The sequence below is a fragment of the Phascolarctos cinereus genome, unplaced genomic scaffold (genome assembly GCF_003287225.1).
Source record: "Phascolarctos cinereus isolate Bilbo 61053 unplaced genomic scaffold, phaCin_HiC Scaffold_2;HRSCAF=192, whole genome shotgun sequence".
Classification (NCBI taxonomy): Eukaryota; Metazoa; Chordata; class Mammalia; order Diprotodontia; family Phascolarctidae; genus Phascolarctos; species Phascolarctos cinereus.
The window spans coordinates 215,325,020-215,340,912 of NW_027555625.1; the positions used below are offsets into that span (position 1 = coordinate 215,325,020).

Sequence of the window (15,893 nt, forward strand, 5' to 3'; positions counted from 1 at the left end):
TTCCTTATTGACTCCTCTTATCCCCCTATGAAAGCCCTAGCCCCACCTTTTGATCTTATACAGATGCTTTTCAAACTTCTTCCTTCCAGTTCCCTTCATTATGTATTCCCATTGTCTATTCAATCTCTCAGACCTTCCAATCAAAATTCTCACCCAGACCCTTTTCCCAGCCCCTCCTCTGGCCACCAAAGTTACTTTAGTGTATATAAGACTCTTTCATGCCCAAAAGGCTGAGACTTCTCATGCCCGCTCATCCCTATGAGCGTTACTAATGTTCAGATATCCCTAAGAGTCTGGCCTTTATGGTTTATCTCTAATAAAACTTTTTTTTTTCTGGCTGAAAGATTTGGTTTGAATTCATACAGACCGGGCCCATGTGTTGTGATCTTGGGGAGGGGGTTCCCAGCACGTCTAAACCTCTAGTCATCATCTTTAGGAACAGAAACTTGGGGGAAATAAAAAGCTCACAGTAATATGATCTCTATTATGTCTTCCCTATAGTAGCAGAAGGGGTGGGGGAGGTAGTTAGGTTGTTCCCTTCCTGAGTAGTTTGGAACTTTCCATAGCACAAGATTAGTCTGGCCTACCAGTGCTTCAGGAGAGAGATGTTGAGGAGCAAGAAATAAATGTCAGGCTTTATTTGACTAATTTCATTTCAATTTAATTAGAACTAGAACAGATCTCTGAAATCATCCAGTTCAGAAACTATTGTACAGATCAGGAAACTGAGGCCCAGAGAACTGACTTTGTCAAGGTTGATGCAACTGTCTGACTCACAATCCAGCATTCTTTGCAGTGCCCCACACTGTTTCCTCATTACTTTTAACAAGGTTTTACTTTTTTGGCCTATTAGGTTTCCCTATTAGGGAGGCAACATGGTGAAGTGACTAAAGATCTGTTCTTGCAGTCAGGAAGACTTCTGTTTTAATTAACCTCGGACATGCTGGGACCTTAGGCAAGTTACAAGCTATCTGTACTCACCTCTAAAAAAAAAAGAGAATACTTTACAGGGTTGTGTGACAGCATGTAGATCAAATGCTTGGTAAGCCTCAAAACACCACATAGATAGGAGCTATTATCTCAATACTAGCCATTATATCAAAGGCAGATCTGCCATGCTTAGGTAGACTGATTGTTATATGTATGAGGTAATAGAGAATAAGCATACTGTGTTGTAGATTGTGTAGACAGGATACAATTAAGTGCCAAAATTTCACCTAGACAATGAATATGACAGGAATTCAAAAAGAAGAGAAGTAAGTATGAGCCAATATAGTCAGGAGGGCATCTAGATGGTGGTGCAATGGATAGAGCCTGCAGTCAGGAAGACCTGAATTCAAATCTGGCCTCAGATACTTACTAGCTGTGTGACCTTTGGCATGTCACTTAACCTCGTTTGCCTCAGTTTCCTCATCTATAAAACGAGGTGAAGAAGAAAATAGCAAACAACTCTGGTATCTTTGAAATGAAGACCCTAAAAGGAGTTACAAAGAGTCAGACATGACTTAAAAAATGACTCAATAACAACAATAATATAGTCAGAGAAGGCTTCTTGAAGGAGGTAGGACTTATTATGGGCCTAGGAAGATAGATTAGATTTGACTAGGTGGACATGGCTGCTGAGGTTTAGGGTTTCAGGGGTGCTGCCTGATCACAATACGTGGGTCCTGTCCCAAAAGAAGTCAACCCAAGCCTTCTTTCAGCCAAAGACAAGATTTATTAGAACATCCATATTGGGCAGACTCTTAAGGAATCTGAACATTAGTGAGCTACTGGCTACATTATAAGAATCTGAGCAGTGGCTAGATTTTAAGAATCTAAGCAGCTTAATGGAGACAAGATGGACCTCATATACAGAAAGACTGCAGGAGGGATCTAGGAGTGGCCAAGTAGTTTGGGGTGAATGGAAGAGGGATCTAAGGAGGATCTGGATGGGAGTGGCCAATAAGCTGGGGTGAACAGAATGCCAGGGACCTGGACCACGTGGCCAGGGGAGAATGGAGCCTAGCTAGAATTAAGAATGGGAAATGGCCAGGGGCCATAGGGAGGTAAGACAATGAAGGGCTAGGCTACTGAAGGGTAACAGAGAATTGGGAGATTGGGTGTAGCCACAATGAAAGGTCAATTAATGGGATTATAGCCTCAGGTGAAAGCCAGAGATTTGGCCATGTGGGAAAGTCCAGGGTTTTTCCTTTCTGGGGTCTAGATCCCATCCTCATCATGGCAACTGGTCAATCTGACCTTAGGTAGTAGGAAGGCAGAAAGTAAGAAGGTTAGGGAAGTCCAGAGAACTTCTTTCTCACTCCAATCTGAATCCCTTTCTACATATTCTACTCTTTTCTATCTTCATTGGGGTGGAAAGGCATGAATGTTACTGCAACATAAAGGGCAGAGTGCTGAACTTGGGAGTCAGGAAGACATGGGTTAAAATTCTTCCTCACTCACATATTAGCTCTATGATCCCAAGCAAATACCTTCATACTCTATGGGCCTCAGCTTTCTCATCTGAAAATGAGAAAAGTGAACCTTGATGACCTCCAGGGTCTTAATTCTCTAATCCTATGAATGAGTCCACTACAGGAAACCAGCTACTGGGAGATACCTTGACATAGCTACAGTTAGCTGGGCTGAGTGGATGTAATTTAGTCAGTCTTAGTGTGTTTACATTTTGGAGAGGGCTATTGGTCTTGAATGAGTTTTTCCAGACAATCCCCCCAAACACAGTAATTGATGTCAGTATGGTCATATTTGAATTCTACATCTATAAAATAAAAAGGAAAACAATTATATTGAAATACATTAATCAAAATATTTTTAAAAACTAGTTCCTGGACCCCACATTAAGAATCATTGGACTTGAAGATCTTTAAGGTCCCTTCTAATTTCAGTGAAGTCAAATGTGTGATATTTCAGGTAACGTTATATATGAAAATATAATCATAAATTATTATACCTGTACAAAGTTATACTGAGTGTCCCAAAAGACTTAGTGCAGTTTTGAGCTATCGAAGTTTGGATAGTTTAAAACTGCCCTAAGACTTTTGGGACAACCCTTATACTTAGCAGAGTTAAAGGGGTGTCAGAAGTTTGACATCGGGGACCTGGTAGGCCAGTCAGGGAAGGTGCAAAAGGCTAATGCCTGGAGCTTCACAATTCAGCTATGTTGGCTTAACTTCTTGTTCTTTACACACCATCTGTCATCTCTTATGCCTTTACCCTTGCTGTTCCCCTGGGCCTGGGATGTGCTCCCTCCTCACCTTTGTTTCTTCCTATCGCTGGCCTCCTTTAAGACTCAGAACAAATGACACCTTCTGCAGGAGGCCTTTCCAGTACCCCCCCCCCACTAGCTTCTAATGTCTTCCCCTACCTTGTATTGGTTCTCTGTGTATCTTGTATGCCTCTGTCCGGTACAGGCACACCTCATTTTATTGTGCTTTACTTTATTGAGATTCACAGATATTGCAGAGTCTTTGTTTACAAATGGAAGGTTTGTGACAACCCTGAGTTGAGCAAGTTTACCAGCACCATTTTTTTTTGTGCTTACATTGTGTCTCTGTGTCACATTTTGGTAATTCTTGCAATATTCCTAACCTTTTCATTATTATTATTTCTTATGGTGAACTGTGATCAGTGATATTTGATGTTACTATTATAATTGTTTTGGGGTGCCATGAACTATGCCCATATGAGATGGCAAACTTAGTCAATAAATGTTGTGAGTGTTCTGACTGTTCCACCGAGCTATGGTCTCCATCTCTCCCTCTCCTCAGGCCTTCCTATTCCCTGAGACACAACAATATTGAAATTAAGCCAATTAATAACCCTATAATGGCTTGTAAGTGTTCAAGTGAAAGGAAGAGCCAGTCGATGAAGCAAGCTTCATTGTCGTCTTATTTTGAGAAATTGCCACAGCTACCCCAACCTTCAGCCACCACCACCCTGATTAGTCGGAAGCCACTAACATCAAATCAAGGTCCTCCATTAGTAAAAAGATTATAATTCACTGAAGCCTCAGATGATAGTCAGCATTTTTTAAGCAATACAATATTATTTAAGGTATGGACATTTTTTAGACACAATATTATTGTATACTTAATAGACTACAATAGAGTGTAAACGTAACTTTTACATGCACTGGGAAACCAAAAAATTCCTGTGACTTGCTTTATTACAATATTCACTTTACTGCAGCGGTCTGGAACCGAACCCACAACATCTCTGAGGCATGCCTGTTTCTATTGTCTCTGCCATTAAAATTTAAGCTCCTTGAGGGCAGGGGCTGCTTGTAAAAATTTTTATTTTGTGTATCCACAGCACTTAGCATTAACTACTGGCTCATTATAAGGACTTAATAAATCCTTATTGATTTGCTGACTGGAGAGAATTCAAGGAAAGAAAGCTAGAATTTGGCAGAGAGGATAGGGAGGGCACAGAGAGTTGGGTCCTTGTCAAAACTACTAACCTAGCTGTGTACTGTAGACAAGTCTTATAATCTATCTAGCCTCAGCTTTCTTATCTACAAACTAAGGGGCATTACTAAGCACCCTTCTAGTTCAAAGTTCCTTCTTGGTCTTTGGAGGCAGTGAGGTATCATGGAAAAAGCTTTGGATTTGGAGTCTTCCAACCAGGGATAGAACTCTGGTTCTCCTTTTTGTTACCTGTGTCCACAAGAAATTAGCTTCACTTCTTGGACATGTGTTTCTTCATCTATAAAATTAAGTGGTTGGACTCTAAGTTCCCATTTAGCTTTAAGTGTTATAATCTCATAATTCAAAAGTAGCAGAAGTCAAGCGTTATGTAGGGGTAAGGCAACACACATTTATTGAATGCTTCCTATGTGGCAGACACTGTGCTAAGCACTGAGGATGTAATTACACGAAAAAAGAAAGATTAGGCCTGCTCTTGAGGAGCTTACATTCTAATGGGGAAGCTAAAAAGATAGAGAGGATAGAGAAAATACTCTTTCTCTGACCCCCCACCCCCACCCCGAGTCAGGAGATTTAGAAGCATAGCCAGGAAGGGAGCAAAGTGTGGCTTCCCTGTACCCTCTCCCTGTCTACAACATGGAGGCCCTGGAAGGAAGTCATCAAAGAGCAAATGGAGGGCAAGAATGGTGGAAAGAAATTCCAGGGTGAGAAAGCCCTAAGCCTGAGGGAAGCTCCAGGGTGAGAAGGCAATTGGGTCACGGTTACAAAGTCTTTAGAGTTAGAAACACACTAGGAGGGGAAGGACAGCCAGTGAGAGGGATGTGAGGACATTCATTCTTCATCACAGACCTAAGCTATGCTGACTACTGCTCAGTGATGATTTCTAGGTAGGCCTGGCCTCAAACCACCTAAGCTAGAGCTCCAACACTGGCTTTCCTGCCTCCTGCCCCTCACTCTGGAGTCATGGAGCAACACAGGAGGACCCAGTGAGGGAGCCCATTTTGAAAGGCCACTTTGTGGGCAGCCTGGTGTAGTGGGAAGAGCACTAGGTCTGGAATCAAAACAGCTAGCTTTAAAATTGGTCTCTACCACTTTCTACCTGTGTAACCTTGGGCAAGTCACTTAACTTTTATGAGCCTCGGTTTTTTCATCTGAAAAATGAAGGGAATGGATTAAAGAGCCTTTTGTGGCAGCTAGGTGATGAAGTAGATAGAGTGCCAGGCCTGGAGTCAGGAAGACTTGTGTTCCTGAGTTCAAATTATGGCCTCAGACACTTATTAGCTGTGTGACCCTGGGCAAGTCACTTAACCCAGTTGGCCTCAGTTTCCTCATCTGTAAAATGAGCAGAAGAAGGAAATGGCAAACCCCTCCAGTGTCTTTGCTGAGAAAACCTGAAATGGGATCATGGAGAGTTGGACACGACTGAAATGACTGAACAATAACAACAAAAGCCCCTCAACTTTCTTTTCAGCTCTAAATCTATGATCCTGTATGTAAGAGGGCCTAGCTTTGGCAATCCAATCACTCTCCAGCCTTTTAGTCTGAGAGCTTTCTGTGGTCATACAGACTTGTTCTGTGTCATATCAGCCATCTGACCCGAACGCCATTATTGTCTAATAAAATCAAGGATCCTATCACTCCATCAAGGTGTGAAATCAAGATCTCTGGTCTGATAAGGTTTGAAGTCATTCATTCAGTCAATCCCTTTTAAAATAGCTTTGTCTGTCCTCAAGCCATTACTCCTTCTTTCTCCTCCATATCAAGTGAAAAAAAAATTATCTGTGAGAGTAAGGATCTGAATCTGTGATTTCATTAAGTTAGGGAACTTCTAGTATGGTAGCTCCATCCACAATGCTACTAGGTCACTAATTAGTTAACTTAGAGTTGTCTGTGGCACCAAGAGGTTAGGTGGCTTGCCTGTGGTCTCGTAGCCAGAATTTGTGAGAGGCTGAAAACGAATCCAGGCCTTTCTGACTCAAAGGCTTACTTTCAATTTGCTCTACCACACTGAAAAATTATAGTTGTGGAAAAAAAAAACCAAAAAACAAATTGACCTTTCATAATTCATTTCAGGTACAGATAACAAGTTTCCTTGTGGATTACCAACTGTCAAAAACAACCATCTCAGCCTAGCCAGCCATGTCTTTGTGCTCCTTCCTGAAGGGGAAAAGTCCGGGACCCCATCATACCTCTTTCAGGAGGGAATCCTTTGGAAGGCCCTATCAGCAGCCACACCAAGACTATGAGACCTTACTGGAAAGATGCCTGAGGAACAATTGTCTCTTTGAGGATGATAGCTTTCCAGCTGACATGAGCTCCATAGGCAAAGGGCCCCTGCTGCAGAAGCTGCCCCCAACCATGCAGTGGAAGAGACCTACTGTGAGTGACTGCCTGACTTCCAGAAAGAAGGGTGTATCTTTTCAGATGGAACTCTGTATCTATCCAGAACCTTTCTTTGGAAGACCTTAGGACATTTAACTTTCCAGTGTTCATTAGAGAAAGCATTAGAGAGAGAAAAAAACAACTAGCTTTGGTGTCAGATGACCTGGGGCCGGTTTTCTTTGTTACTAATGACCTGTGCCATCTCAGGAAAGTCACTTAATTTTTTGGAGTCTCAGTTTCCTCTACTGTAACTAAGGAGATATTATGTATATTACTTATTTCACATAGTTGTGAGAAGCACATTTGTAAATCTTAACATTCTGTAAGATATCATAGCAGTTGGCATATGTGAAAACTTTAAACTTTAATAGCTAAAATTTATATAATCTATTAAGTTGATTATTTAAATAATAGCTAACAATTATGTAGTGCTTAAGGGCTTGCAAGGTATATTATGCAACTCATGGCAATGCCCATGAGGTCTTTTTTAGCCTCATTTTACAGATGAGGAAACAGGCTGAAAGAGCTTAAATAACTTGTCCAGGGTTGTATAGCTAGCAAGTCTAAGGGGCAGTATTTGAACTCAGGTATTTCTAAATCCAAGTATATCACGAACCATTACACCAACCTTTCTCTTCTTTGCCAAATGTGTTCCATATATTATCTCATTTGAACCTGACAACACTACTAAGAAATAAATGCCATAGCTAGTATTATCCCCCTTTCACAGATTAGAAAACTGAGATTAATTAACTTGCCCGTAAATGTCAGAGACAAATGACCATTAGCTTCTGCTTGAAGACCTCCAGCCAAGAGAAGCCTGCCACTTCTGAGGCAGCCCTCCCACTTGGTTGTAGCTCTACCTAGCAGGATTCCCCCCCCCCCCCATATATCTGCTTCTTGGAAGCTTTCATCCATTGCTGCCAGGGCACCAAGCAGAACAAGGCTAATAATAATCCTTCTCCTACCTGACAGGCCTTCAAATCCTTGAAAATTGGTGAATGAATAAAGGTTGACTATATCACCTGGATGCCTGCCCCATCTCAGAGTCACAGAACTTGAGAATTACAGGAGTCTCAAAGGTCATTTAGTCCAACCCTTGCACGAAAAGGCCCACTCCATAGTCCAGCTCTTGTTGAAAAAGTCAGGCAGGAGGAAGAGGACAGTGCAGATCATTCAGAGCAAGGAGAGGTAAAGACCATACGTTTCAGAAAGGCTTCTGTTATTGCCAGAACCTCCAGGTAAATGAATTTCTAGGGTGAATATGAGATTAAAGCATCACAGAAATGTTAGAACTAGAAGGAATTTTAGAGATTTCCTTTCTCATTTTACAGATGAAGAAACTGAGGCCCAGAAAAGAAGGGCATCAAGGCTGCACTGGTAGTAAGTGGCAAAGCCAGGATTTGAACCCAAATCAGCTGACTCCCAGTTCTATGTGCTTTCCATGACACTCTATTGCCTCCAGAGCTCCTGAAAGTCCAAATCTCATATAAGGCTTCTGACTTGCACTGGTTATGAGAAGGAACTGGTTATAAGAGGGCTGAAGCAGAGCTTCTGGTACGTGACAGTTTTCTGTCTGTTCTCCCAGGAGCTGCATGACAACCCCGTTTTCTATTCTACCAAAGCAGGAAGGCTGGGCCTGTGCCAGGGAGTAGTAGGTGAGTCTACTTCTGCTCTTTTTCCCCTTTCCCCTGCTCCCACTTCTCCTCTCCATTCTCTTCTTCCCAAGGAACCAGCATGGATGTATTGAAGAGTTCGAGAGCCAGGCAAAAACCAGGGAGGTTAAGAGGGAATTGTTTCCTTGAGATGGATTTACCTCCTTCTCCTGCCCTACTAAATGTCTGCATGCCCTAAGGCTCAGGCCACCATCTACACATTGTTCTTTACTCCTCATCCCCCTTAGAAATCCCCATAGCACTCACAGCTATGTCAACGGGACTGCCCAATTTTCATCCCGGGCTCTGACCTGTCTCCTGAATTCAGTCCTGCTGGACATTGCCATCTGGATGGTTTGTACACTCAACATGCTGAAATACAAACGCGTCTTCTTTCTGCTGGTCATGACACCCTCTGAGCTACCAAGGCTTGAGATTTTGGGATCACCTAAGACTTTCCCCCTCTCTTCTACTCCCAGCCTCCAGTCAGTTGCCAAGTTCTGTTGATTCTTCTTCTGCAATATTTTATATCCATCACATATTCCCACTGCCGGCACCCTCGTTCAGGTCTTTGTTTTTTTCTTACTTCTACTATCCAAATTAACCGCTCTGGTGAAGAATAAAAACTTGAATTCATACAGCAATTTCCTTCAAGTCTTGCAAACCACTCTAATTCTGATGAGACTAAGAGGTAGGTAGTGCAAGTATTATTATTTCCATTTTAAAGAGGAAAAAATTGAGGCTCAGAGAAATTATGAGACTTGCATTTGTATTTTTGGGAGGTAATTGCAGTTAAGTGACTTGCTCAGGATCACATATCTAGTGGGTGTTTGAAGCCAGATTTGAACTCAGGTGCTCCTGACTCCAGGGTCAGTGGCCACCACCTAGCTGCCCCTAAATGACTTGCTTTAAATGAATCTTAAATCTCATTATCTGTATAACAACAGACCTTTACATAGCACTCTTAAACTTATAAAGCTGTACATGCATTAACTGATTTGAGTTTTGTAACATCTCTGTGAGGCGGTTACTACAAGTATCTGCAGATATCTAAGAGGCATTAAGTGACCTGCTTATGGTCACAGAGTTGCTGCCTATCAGTGGCGGGATTTGAACACAGGTCTTCGTGTTTGCACTTGCAGAATCACATCTACTTCCCTGGGTTGCCCTGAAGTTCTGGAGTGCTTTTCTTTTTTTGTGATTTCTTTGGTGCAGTGAAATCCTAGGGAGGAAACTATCCCTACTCATACAGTCTGGCACCTGCTCAGCAATTTATAATCTGTTTATGTTTTGCTTTTGCATTGCAAACATTCATGGATTATTCCCATTCGGCGACTGGTCTCTTGTAGGAGACCACAAAACCCTTCCAACTGTATTATTTAATTTGACCTTCATATTAACTCTCTGAGAGGAAAACAATTTGGCCAACATCAACTCCCTCCAGCCCCTTCTTGACTTTCTATAGCAGGTATTGTCTAAATCAGATATTTTTGTGCTGTTACATTTAATTAAGTGCATATTTTATTTAAAGAGAGTCAACATAGGGGAAGTGAGAGTTGGCCTCAGAGCCAGCAAGGACTGCAAGAAGCAGTCCTGCTTCTGTCATATTCTGGCCATGTGACCCTGGATAAGTCAGTGCCTGGGACACAGAGACTATACATTGCAGAACAGGTGCTTACCTGTATTTGTAGAAGGATCTTCCTCCCTGGGAGTCCCTTAGACTAATGAAATCACTGCTCTAGTGATGTAACACATACTGTTTCTGAATATCAGTATCATTTTCCTATGTGTTAGTTGCTCTCCCAATAAGAAGACAAGGTCTTATGAGGCAAGGCTTTGTTATGCAATTCTTTTGTAGGCCACTAGGTGGTGCAGTGAATAGAGCACCAAACCTAGAGTCGGGAAGACCTGAGTTCAAATCCAGCCGCAGACACTTACTAGCTTGTCACTTAACCTCTATCTGCCTCAGTTTGCTCATCTGTAAAATGGGGATAATTATTGCATCTATTTCCCAGGATTGATGTGAGGATGAAATGAGATCATATTTGTAAAGTGCTTTGCAAAACTTAAAGCACTGTATAAATGTGAGCTATTATTATTGCTGTTATGGCTAATTATTATTAGTGCTAGGCCTGGAGTCTGGAAGACAAACTACCTCCCAGGATAATTGTGAAGATTAATGATATAATAATTGCAAAACACTTAGTACAGTGCCTGGCTAATAATAAGTGCTACATAAATGTTAGTAATTATTTTTTTTCCCTACGTTACATTGCCTTGCACAACACAGACATTTAACAAATATTTGTTAAAGTGAAGAAAAGTGAATTGTGTGTTGTTTGGGTCCAGGAAACTGCTGGTTTTTGGCCGCACTGGAAGCTCTCACATTCCATTGGGACATCCTGACCCGGGTAGTGCCTCTGAAGCAGAGTTTCACCAAGAAGTATGCTGGCCTCTTCCTCTTTCAGGTAAGCCTCCTTCCTGAGCCCACCTGTAAGAAAGTGACAGGTGGGGCCCTCCCCTGCACATGTCTGGCCTGAATGCAGCCAGGTGGTGTGTTGGATGGAAACCTTATCGAACATGCTGGGATGCTCCATCTTCCCCACAGTCCCATTATCACCAAGCGTATCTGGCTCTCTTTCCAGTTCTGGCATTTTGGTGAATGGGTTCCTGTCGTGGTTGATGACCGTCTACCCGTGAATGAGGCTGGTCAACTGATCTTTCTCTCTTCCACCTGCAAGAACGTATTCTGGGCATCTCTACTGGAAAAGGCCTATGCAAAGTAAGAAAAGCATTAGAAATTCATATGGGAAGAGAGAGAGAGAGAGAGACAGAGACAGGGACAGAGACAGACAGAAAGAGAGAGAGAGAGAGAGAGAGAGAGAGAGAGAGAGAAGAGAGAGAGAAACAGAGAGACAGAGAGAGAGGATTCTAGAAGTCTGGCTGTGAGTGGACTCTTCCCCCCTTCTCTGTGTTTCTCGGTATGTGTCTATGTCTGAGTGTTTCTCTCTTTGCTTCTGCGTCTTCAATTCTCTCTCTGGGGTCAAAAGATGTAGGTTTCAAATCCTGCCTCTGGCTCTTCTTTATGTGGCCTTAGACATGTCACTCAACCTCCTCAAGCCTCAGTTTCCTCACCTGTAAAATAAGGGGGTTGAGTTAAATAGCCTCTGAGTTCCCTTCCAGCTCTAGATCTGGGCTTTATTATGATCTATGATCTAATACCCTACATGCTCTGTCTTTCCTCCCCTGTAATTCTCCAAACTCTGCTCTAGAAGCATAGAAGGGAAATTTTATAGGAAAGAAAACTAGGTCAGTGAGCAGAGAAGTGACCTAAACAAGCAACTCAACAGGGTGATAAGGTCCTGGATGAGAATTCCTGAATTCTGGTTCACAGTCACTAAATTTCTTATAGTCATAAATGGAGTTTGTTTGTTTTAAAAGGGGCCCGTATTTTTTCAAAATAAATTCACTTTGTTTAATGAAAGTCTTCCTTTTCTCCATTCTATTTTCTTCCCACCCTCTCCCTTTCCTATAACGATAAAAAAAATAACAAACCCCCTGCTACAAACATGTATATTCTAGCAAAACAAAACTATGCATTAGTCAAGTCCAACATTTATTCCTCAGTCTGGACTCTGACCCCATCATCTCTTTATCTGGGGGTGGGTAGCATGCTTCATCATTGAGTTCTCTGGAACTATTGCTGGTCATTGCTTTGATCAGTGTTGCTAAATCTTTCAAAGTTGTTTATCTTTACAATGTTTTACAAAATTTTGCCGACTTCACTCCTTAGCAATTCATACAAATCTTCCTAGTTTTCTCTGAAAGTATCCCTTTCATCATTTCTAACAGCCAGGAAGACTCACCTCCGTGAGTTCAAATCTGACCTCAGGCACTTACCAGCCGTGTGACCCTGGCAAGTCATACAGTTTGCCTCAGTTACTTGTATGTCAAATGATGTGGAGAAGGAAATGGCAAACCACTCCAATATCTTTGACCAAAAAAATCCTAAAATGGTGTCACGAAGAGTCAGACATGACTGAAAATCACTCAACACAATGTGTATACATATTTATATATATACATATACATATATATGCAAATTTGTGTCCCATTCCTTTTTTTTAAATCTCTTTGGAGTATAAACCTGGTAGTAATATTGCTGGGTCTAAAGGCATGCACAGCTTAATAACTTTTTAGCTATAGTTCCGAGTTGTTTTCCAAAATGGTCGGAAAGGTTCATAGCTCTCCCAGGAGCATATCAATATACCTGTTTTCCCACACAGCCTTTGTCATTTGTCATTTTTTTTTTATCAACTTCTCCAGTCTGATGAGTGTGAAGTAGAACCTGACTCAGAGCTTTTAAATGTGCATTTCTCTAGTTATTAGTGATTTAGGGTATTTTTTTTTCAAATGGAGCTATTGATAGCTTGGCTTTCTTTTGGTTGTTGACATCCTTTGACTATATAAAAGTTGAGGAATAGCTCTTATTCTTATAAATTTAAATGAGTTCCTTATATGTTTTAGAAATTAGATTTTTATCAGAGAAATTTGCCACAATGATTTTTTCCCCACTTACCTGTTTCTCATCTAACTTTGTACTGAATTTTAAAATTTTAGGTAATCAAAATTATTTTACATTCCATTTCTATCTTACCATTCTCTCTGTCTCTTGTTTGGTCATGAACTTTTTCCCTCCATGGATCTGACAGGTCATTTCTTTCCTCTAATTTGTTTATGATGTCATTCTATGTCTAAGTCTTGTACACACTTGGAATTTATCTCAGCATAGTTTGAGATGTTGGTCTACATAGACTCTCTGCCTATTTTCTGACAGACTGCTTTCCAAGTTTTCCCAAAGGTTTTGTTGAGTAGTGAGTGCTTACTTCAGTAGCTGAGATCTTTGGACTTAACTAATAATAGGCTGCTGTGTTTTTTAATTCTGTGTATTGTGTACCCAATCGTGTACCCAGTCCATTCTACTTATGGATGTCTTTATTTTTTAACCAGTAGCAAATCGATTTGATGATTATTGCTTTGTAGTATAGTGATACTACTAGGTTATTTTTATTATTACATTTTAAAAATTATTTCTCTTGAGATTCTTGAATTTTTAGCCCTTCGATAAATTGTGTTATTATTTTTCTAGCTTTATAAAGTAATCCCTTGGTAGTTGGATTGAAGTAGCACCAAATAAGTAAGTAAATTTAGGTAGCGTTGTCATTTTTATGATATTGGCTTGGCCTACCCATAAGCAATGGCTATATAAAGAGTGTTTTGTAATTGTATTCATAGAGCTTCTGTGTGTGTCCTGGAAGATAGATTCTGAAGTATTTGTACATTCTCTAGTTGTTTTAATTGAAATTTCTCTATCTCTTCTTGCTGAATTTTGTTGGTAACATACAGAAATGCTGATGATTTGTGCAGGTTTATTTTGTATCCTGCAACTTTGTTGAAGCTGCTAATTGTTTCAATTAATTTTGTTGACTCTCAAGGGTTCTAAATAAACCATCATATTATTAGAGAGCTTCTGCTCTCTTTTCCTCTTTCCAACACCCCACACCCAAACACATATTCTTATCCTTTCTTATTTTTCCCTTAAGCCTCCATTTGAGATCTACTCCACTTACAATTTGTTTTACTTCAGGGCAATTCTTCCCTTAATCTACCCTTATTATTCCCCTCTCTCTTTCCCCCTTTTCTTCCTCTTTCCCTTTTGAGTGAAATATATTTCAGTACCTGCAGGTGCATGTGTGCATGCGTATGTGTATGTGTGTGTGTGTGTGTGTGTGTGTGTGTATGTGTGTGTGTGAATTCTTCCCTCCTTTGACTATTTTAGATCACCCATACCCACCACTGCTTCCTCCTTGTTCATATAATCTTCTATTTGCACACCCTGCTTATGTGAAATAATTTCCCCCACTCTTCCTCTCCCTTAAAAGGGGGCTTGTTTTTCTGAGTATGCTTTCCCTTCTGCTCCTTGGTAGGAGGGAGTCAAGCACATATACCTAGAGAATCAAAAATAGACTGTAGAATGCAATCATAGAAAAACAAAGCTGGAATACCTCTCTGGAAAATACCTAGATAAGAGGGACAATTTTTACAAATTGTCCTTTCCTATTCTGCTCTTTCCGCAGGCTCTCAGGTTCCTATGAAGACCTGCAGATTGGGCATGTCTCAGAAGCCTTTGTGGACTTCACAGGAGGCGTGACAGCTACAATTCAACTCGCGAAGGCACCTTCTGACCTCTGGGACATCCTCGTCAGAGTCTCTTCCAGGAGATCCCTCCTTGGCTGTCAGACCCACTCGGGGGTGAGACTTGGACCCTGGCTCTGTGCTGACACTACCCCATTTAGCAATGTCCCTGCTCACCCTCTTGGTGCTCTCCAATTACTTTCCTTCTGCTCTAATGCCCTTGCCCTATGCAGCATTTCCATGGGATAGTAATAATAAGCTAGCATTTATATAGCACTTTAAGGTTTATGATGCACTTTACAAATATGTTCTCATTTTATTCTCATAACAACCCTGGGAGGTAGGTGCTATTGAGGTAAAGTAACTTGCCCAGGGTCACACAGCTAGTAAGTATCCAATGTCACATTTGAACTCAGGTCTTCCTGACTCCAGATCCAGAGCTCTCTCTATTATGACACCTGGCTGGTATATCCCTGAAAATAGCTCCTATTCTAGCTTTCATATTAGTCTGCCCCACCTTACCATTGTGGTGCAGTGGATAGAGCACCAGCCCTGGAGTTAGGAGGACCTGAGTTCAAATTCAGCCTCAGACAGTTACTAGATGTGTGACCTTGAGCAAGTCACTTAAGTCTGTTTGTCTCAGCTTCTTCACCTTTATAATGAACTGGAGAAAGAAACGGCACAACACTTCAATATCTTTGCCAAGAAAACCTCAGATGGAATCATGAAGACTGAAAAATGACTTAACAATAGCAACAAACCCCCCCAACACTGCAGATTCTGCTGCAAGTTTCGGTGCTTAAGCACATGCCATCAATCAGTAAACGCACATCTATTCAGCATCTCTGATGTGCCAGCCACTGTGCCGTAGGAGTTGTGATGCCAACTCAGACACAGGCTCTGCCCTCCAGGGACAAGAGGGAGGAGAATAATACGCACACGTTTGGGATCGGGGCAACATATCCATGATGTTTTGGGTAGAGAGAACTTTCAGGTGAGGAAACTCTAAGTACCAGTGCAGCTAGACACCCATTCTGCCACTTACTTTTAGAGGGGCTCAGCACCAGAAACTGAGGTGATTCTAAGAGTGGACTTGACATTAAAGAAAAGTCATTAGCATCTGCTGTGGCACTCTACTCGAAGGACCTTGCGACTTGTGTGTATGTTGTCTTCCCTAGAATGTGAGTTCCTTTAGAGTAGGGCTCATCTCACTTTTCAATTTTTTTTTAATGGT

The 15,893-nt window shown here is 41.4% G+C and overlaps 1 protein-coding gene across 1 annotated transcript in view; it reads left to right on the forward strand.

The window, feature by feature from the left end:
- The first annotated feature begins 6,566 nt into the window (after positions 1-6,566).
- CAPN14 (calpain 14) overlaps positions 6,567-15,893 on the forward strand; it is a 51,527-nt gene continuing 42,200 nt past the window's right edge. Inside the window, exons 1-5 of the mRNA XM_020972373.2 lie at positions 6,567-6,806; positions 8,398-8,467; positions 10,814-10,932; positions 11,110-11,246; positions 14,602-14,776. Of these exons, the coding sequence (XP_020828032.1) occupies positions 6,567-6,806; positions 8,398-8,467; positions 10,814-10,932; positions 11,110-11,246; positions 14,602-14,776 (741 nt within the window). The remainder of the gene's footprint in view (positions 6,807-8,397; positions 8,468-10,813; positions 10,933-11,109; positions 11,247-14,601; positions 14,777-15,893) is intronic.